At 57.7% G+C, this 7,017-nt stretch overlaps 1 protein-coding gene across 1 annotated transcript; it reads left to right on the top strand.

Annotated features, from left to right (window-relative positions):
- Nucleotides 1-358: 358 nt before the first annotated feature.
- Nucleotides 359-3,661, top strand: LOC132944705 (uncharacterized). Its single transcript, XM_061014183.1, has 3 exons — nucleotides 359-464; nucleotides 1,562-2,091; nucleotides 2,533-3,661. Exons 1-3 carry the CDS (start codon nucleotides 359-361, stop codon nucleotides 3,583-3,585), a joined length of 1,689 nt encoding a protein of 562 aa, XP_060870166.1. The 3' UTR covers nucleotides 3,586-3,661.
- The last annotated feature ends 3,356 nt before the right edge of the window (nucleotides 3,662-7,017 follow it).

The raw sequence follows: 7,017 nt of genomic DNA, 5'->3' as shown, positions 1-7,017 counted from the left end.
GGTTAGGTTAGGTTAGGTTGGTCGGCAGAGTCCTACCCCCACCTCCACGCGGTGCCGACTGGAAACGGAATTCCGGTTCCGGCCAACGGGGGAGGCACAGAAGGCAAACTGTATAAAACCGAACACCGGCGGGTCAACACCAGCGACCAGAGAGGGCCAACATCGCCCTCCAACCACCGACAACAGACCGAAGGCTCGATGCGAAGACAACCGGGAAGGTTAGACGGGGACCCAGGGGTTAGTAAACTCAGCGCCTCAGTACCATCATCCGAAACTGCCCCACAGCGGCAGGTGCGCCCCGGGGCATTAGTAGGACACCCACGGCACGGCTTGGTCACCGTCCGGGTGATCTCGATTGATGTGGAAGGGTGCTAGTCAGAACGCCTCAAGAAACCGCCGACCGGTCAGTCGACGCACCGAGCAGCACGCAGCATACCAGACACGGAGGAAACAGAAGGAAAACTGTATAAAACCGAACACCGGCGGGTCAACACCAGCGACCAGAGAGGGCCAACATCGCCCTCCAACCACCGACAACAACACAGGCCGAAGGCTCGAAGCACAGACGACCGGGAAGGTTAGACGGGGACCCAGGGGTTAGTAAACTCAGCGCCCCAGTATCATCATCCGAAACTGCCCTGACCTAACCAGCGGAGGCGTGCGCCGGGGCATTAGTAGGACGCCCTTAGCACGATTCGTCACCGTCTGGGCGATTGCGATTGATGAGAAAGGGCGCTAGTCAGAACGCCTCAAGAAACCGCCGACCGGTCAGTCTACGCACCGAGCAGCACGAAGGATCCAACGAACGGAGGAAACAGAAGGAAAACTGACCAAACCATCACCGGTGAGACGCGAACTCCAAAACAAAGGAAGGAGAACGGCAACGCACGAGACCCGAGGCCGACTGGCTAACAAGCCGGGCCGGGAAGACCACGAACGTGACTTCGAGACTGGCGGGCAGCAAAGCCGGGTCGAGAAGTCTACCAAAGCAACCAGCGGGCCTTAAGCCAACATGTCATTTCTTAATAAAATGTTAAAAATAACTTCAATGTGCGCCCATTAAGGGACAAATTCAAAGGTGTGAATATTAAATTATAAAATGTTACATTTATCTAATTCAATAAACGATGGCGGCGCCGCGGAAGTAATGCGAAAGCAGTTCCCGCGGCGTCGTCGGTTATAAACTGAAAAAAAAAAAAAAAAAAAAAAAAAGGTTAGGTTAGGTTAGGTTAGGTTAGGTTAGTCCGGTGCCGACCACCAACCCGAACACACGCACCCGTGTACCGCTCCCGCGAAGTTTTTTGCGTACGACCGAATACCCGCGCCGATCTTTGCGAAACTAGTGCCGATCGCTTCATCTCGACTCCGCCGTTACGCAAAGACATCGCGCGCGTAAATCGGTTCAGCCGCGCCCGAGAAATCGCGATTTCAGTGTCCGAATTCCGCCGCCCGCCGCCGACGAAAAAAGTTCGACAAAAAAGTTCGCCGATCCGCCCGATCCAGGTCTCTATCGCTTCAGCTGCCAGCCACTAAGCGAAAAAGCCATCGCGCGCGATCGCAGGCCTAAAACTCACCGAGAAACGGCGACTTAAGCGCACCGCGCTTGGCCGCCCGACCTCACGGCCACACCAGATCCACTGGTGCTCACCACCCAAACGCCGCACGCACCCGTTCGATACACCAAAAAATCCGCACCGCCCGTGCGCATCTTTTGGTGTACTCAGCGGGCCTGAACTCGGCCGCCCGAGCAAAGCCGACAGCGGTTTGCAAGGGAACCGAAACAAATCGCTACCGGATTACGCAGCCGCACAAAGTTCGTCAAATCCGACGCCCGCGATCTCAATCGCTAAATCCGGTTCGCGCGACAAGTGCACGGCGACAGTCCGGTCACAACGCGAGCACGCGCGACAAGTTTGCTCCCAAACTCAGCCAACCAGACCAGTCACCCCGAAGTCCAAAATCGGCCGACAAAAGCGTCCACCCAGCCACGACCAGACGTCTCACGTCCAGGCCCGTCAGCTGATCCGGTCCACCTCGTCGAGCCCGATCCAACAAGACCCCGAGCGGGCAATTCCGTCCACCAGGACCCAGGTGAGTCCACTCTGAACTTACCCCATAAGGATAACACGGCCGCCCGTACTATCACGCGGCTCCGCACGCTGTGATAACGGATTTCGACACCCCTATCGGGTCGGTCGAATCACGGATTCTGCCACCGCGATCGCGTCGGCCCGATAGATTCCGGGAAATCTGAAAACGCCGGTGAGCGAGAACCAGCGCTCGGAGAGCGCTGCGGAAAACAGCTGCGAGGTCGGGGCACCGACCCCCCCCCCACGCAAAAGTTTTCCCCTCACCCCGTTTTCCAAAAACACCCGCAACTCCGGTCCCGAAGGTCCCACGACCCCAGGACTCGGGCACAAGGCCCCGAGGCACCTCCCGGACGAGGTCCCTCCAACAGAAAAAACCCAAAAATCCCCCCCCCCAAAAATTATTTTTTTTTTTTTTTTTTTTTTTTTTTTTTTTTTCCCCAAGATTCCCCTGAAGATCTGCACGCCTGCCGTCGCCAAGGAATCTACGACCGCGACCGCCTCCAAACCGGCCGCAAAACACAGCCGAACGACCAATGGAAACAACCGTCGAAAGAAGACCAAGAAACCAAAGTTGGACAACAGAACACCTACAGGAGCACCCCTCGCACGGGGCAATACAACCCCACTAGCGGAGACAGTGAAACAGCCCGAATACCACCCGACCGAGCACGCCGAACAGCCCTTCACTCTAGTCGAGAAGGCAACCAGGAAGCCACTCGCCCCGAGACCCCAGCCGATCAGGAGAACCGTCCAAAGACCCGCAGCGGTGCTGGTCAAAGTAGGAGAAGGGAAGACGTACGCGGACACGCTAAGGGCCGTCAGGGACACGGCTATCGACTTTGAGGCGATGGGAACCCACGTCACCGCTATGAGGAAGACACTAAAAGGAGATCTTCTGGTAGAACTTACCAAGGGTGCCAAGGCCATGGCAGCCACCTCCGTCATCCGGGACAAGCTGGCCGAAAATATGGTTGGATCTGTAGTCACCAGGCTTCGCCACACCGCTGAAGTGGAGATCACTGACCTAGACGAGGTCACCACAAAGGCAGAAGTCCTGGCTGCGATCCTCAAGGCCTTACGTGAAGAAGACCTCCCCTCCGCAGACGACATCAAAATCACCGGCCTATGGGCCACCCGAGACAGCCGCCAAATGGCCACCGCCACCGTTCCCGTCGCCATCAGCCGACGGCTGACATCCATCCGCGTCGGATGGACCCAGTGTCGCGTCCGCCCGCGTAGACCCGAACCAGCACGGTGCTACCAATGTCACGGCTTCGGCCACTCCACACGGCAATGCAAAGGATCCGACCTCTCGCACGCCTGTAGACGATGCGGCCAAAACGGTCACACGCAGGCCATCTGCACCGAGGGAGATGACCTATGCGTGGCGTGCGACCGCTTGAAAGCTCCGCGCGTACCTCACAAGCCTGGCTCCGGGGCTTGCGCCGCCCGTCGCAAAGCCATCTCTGAGATGAACGCCACTAACCGAACATGATCACTTTTCTACAAATAAATCTCCACCGGAGCGCCACTGCCCAGAGCCTGGCTCAACAGACCTCCACCTCCATCGGCGCTCAGGTCCTACTCCTATCGGAGCAGAACTGGAGTCCAGCTCGGGACGACCGATGGACAGTCAGCACCGACGGAACTTGCGCAGTCGTCTTAACGCCTGCCGCCGAATTTGTTGCAGACACCTCAGGTTCAGGCCGCGGATTTGCCTGGATCCAGACGCGCAACGCCAGAATTTATAGCTGCTATTCCTCCAGAAACGACTCCAGTGAAAATTACATGGCCTTCCTCGGTGACCTCGAGCAGTCAGTTCGGTCCGCAGACCCCAACTGCACCCTCGTCATTGGAGGCGACTTTAACGCCTGGTCCCACAGTTGGGGGTCAACACGGAACGACCAGAGAGGCGATCTACTATCAGATCTTGCTGCGAGTCTCGACCTCCTCGTTGGTAACAATGGCTATGTCCCCACGTACGTTAGGTCGAACGCGGAGTCCATCATAGATGTCACATTCCTCCGCCCTCGATCTTCCCTCTCCCTCGCAGACTGGAGGGTCTTGGACGAGGTTGAATCGGCGAGTGACCATAGATACGTAAAATTCCGGTTACAAAGGGCTCAGGAATGGCACGATCCTCCCGAACGACTCAGAGGGTGGTCCTACAGACGCCTGGACACGGCAGCCCTTACCGCTCATCTGGCCGCCTTCCCAGCCCCTCAAACCGATGTTACTACAACAGCCGACGATGCGGCTGACCAGCTGGTCGCGTATCTCTCTGCAGCCTGCGACTCCTGTATGCCGCCCAGAGCTCCTCCTCCCGCAGGCAGGAAGCAGGTGCACTGGTGGAACGAAACCATAGCAGCGTTACGCGTCGAGCACAGTAGGTCACGCAGATGCTACCACAGGGCAGCCCGAAGACGCGAGCCCATTGAACAGCTGCAACTTCTCCGCGAAGCATACAAAACCAAGAGGAAGGAGCTCCGAACATCTATCAGAACCGCCCAGGCCAAGAGTTGGTCCGATCTCTGCGCCGCCGTTGACTCCGACCCTTGGGGACTTCCTTACAGAGTCGTTTCAAAGCGGATAGGCCGCAATCGACCGGGAATCGAATCGCGAGGTAGAGAATCGACAATAGCCGATCACCTCTTCCCAAATCACCCACTCACTGACTGGCATAACACCCCGCTCCCTCCGGAGGATCCCGAGTACGACGATCAAGTTACTGGGCCGTTCACCATGCCTGAACTGCAACTATCCTGCAAGAGACTTCCTCCCGGCAAGGCAACCGGACCGGACGGCGTCCCAAACGAAGTCCTCGCCAAAATAGCAGCTCTCAAGCCTCGCGTTCTTCTCGACGCCTTCAACACCTGCCTGGAGAAAACCACCTTTCCTACCAAATGGAAGCAGGCAAGGTTAGTACTCCTGCACAAAGGACCTGGGAAACCAATGGCAGAACCAACCAGCTATAGGCCACTCTGCATGCTAGACTCGGCTGGCAAGCTGCTGGAGAGGCTGCTGCTGTCAAGGCTCGACCAGCACCTCGACCGCACGGGCCGCCGATCCCCAAATCAGTACGGCTTTCGGTCCGGCAGGTCAACGGAAGACGCTATTGAGCGCCTACTCGAGACGGCCCACGGTGCAGCCTTGGGCGCCGTCCAGCACCGGGATATTTGCGTTGCCGTCTCGCTTGATGTAAGGAACGCCTTCAACTCGGCTCCGTGGCCTATGATTGACGCTGCGCTCCGGGGCAAACTGGTCCCCCCTCGACTAATCTCGATGATCAGATCTTACCTCAAGGACCGCTCCATCCTCGTCGGCGAACTTTTGCTCCGGAGAGACATGACGTGTGGCGTTCCCCAGGGCTCAGTCTTAGGGCCGGCTCTCTGGAACGTGTTCTACGACTCACTTCTAGACCTGGAAATGCCCCAAGGCGTCCAACTCGTTGCCTTCGCTGACGACGTCTGTGTCCTGGGGATCGCGAGGACCGGCCAGGCAGCAACAACCCTGATGAACCCAGTCCTAGAAACGGTGTCAATCTGGATGAGGCAAAACGGACTAACACTCGCTCCTCAAAAATCTGAAGCAGTGGTTCTAACCCGGAAGCACAAATACACAGATCCAGAACTCTTCGTCAACGGACATGCGATACCCGTGAAGCGGTCCATGCGCTACCTCGGCGTGCAACTGGATTCGCGGTTATCGTTCACGGAACACATCCAGCAAGTCTCCCAGAGAGCCACTGAATCAGCGCTGGCAATAGGCAGGCTGATGCCAAACCTGGGCGGACCTGCACAGAGCAAAAGGTCACTGATCGCCACCGTTGTTAACAGCAAGATGCTGTATGCGTCCCCGACGTGGGCCTCACGGGGCACCAAGACGGCGAAAAACAGGGCCGAAATGGCGAGGGCCCAAAGAAAAATAGCTCTCCGGATCACCAGATGCTACCGTACCGTCTCTGCGGACGCCTCCTCGCTGCTTTCGTCGATGATCCCAGCCGACCTGCTGGCAAACGAGAGGGGAAGAATTCGTCTTCGGCTCAACGACCAAGATGACGCCACCGCCACTCCTACCATTAGGAAACAGGAGAGGGAAATCTCCCTACGCGCGTGGCAATCGCGATGGGATCGCGCTACTACCAGCGGACGATGGACTCACCGCCTGCTCCCGGATGTGACGCGCTGGTTGAACAAACCACCGCTAAACTTGACGTACCATCTTTCCCAGGCGCTAACCGGTCACGGTTGCTTCAAAAGCTACCTCCACAAGAGGGACCGGGCGGAGGACAGCTACTGCGTCTACTGCGTGGATCCCGACGACACAGCCGAGCATACGCTGTTCGCTTGTCCGAGATGGGAGGACGACCGCTCGCGCATGGTAGAAATCCTGCGAAGATCACCGGCGCCCGAAGACGTCGAGGAAATTCTCTGCGGCCCTCGACCCGACGCATTACCAGATGACGCATCAGCCAGGTCCAGGCTACTCGCGCAGGCACACATAAATCGGCTCGAGCTCATCGCCATGATCGAGTCAATCCTGGGGACCAAAGAGGAGGACGAACGAGAAGATCAGCGAAACGGCTGACTTACACTGGGGACTCAAGATGAACAACTGGACAGACCCTCACACTATTCGCTACTGCGAGTCGTCGGAGGTGTCACCGACCACGTTGTTCATCCCCCCACATGTGACACCACGGGCGGGACGGCGATCACGGCATCGCTGGACAACTGGAGAACGAGACTGCAAGGGCGGCGGACTCCGGTCGGCCCGACAAGAGGAGATCAGCACGAGACAGCAAGGGCGGCGGACTCCGGTCGGCCCGTCAAAAGGACGAACGAACCAGCACGAGTATCCAGAGCGGTGGACTCGGGTCGGCTCAGGAAAATAACAGACACCCACACACAACCTGTAATAATTGTAA

Source organism: Metopolophium dirhodum, chromosome 5, assembly GCF_019925205.1.
Source record: "Metopolophium dirhodum isolate CAU chromosome 5, ASM1992520v1, whole genome shotgun sequence".
NCBI lineage: Eukaryota > Metazoa > Arthropoda > Insecta > Hemiptera > Aphididae > Metopolophium > Metopolophium dirhodum.
This window is presented reverse-complemented; position numbering and strand designations above follow the sequence as displayed.

Excerpts from the sequence above, each read along its gene's own strand:
- LOC132944705 (XM_061014183.1), top strand. The coding sequence starts at position 359 with ATGTGGAAGGGTGCTAGTCAGAACGCCTCAAGAAACCGCCGACCGGTC. Across the intron at positions 465-1,561 it reads GAGGAAACAGAAGGAAAACT|GCCTAAAACTCACCGAGAAA; the intron begins GTATAAAACCGA and ends GCGCGATCGCAG. Across the intron at positions 2,092-2,532 it reads TTCCGTCCACCAGGACCCAG|ATTCCCCTGAAGATCTGCAC; the intron begins GTGAGTCCACTC and ends TTTTTCCCCAAG.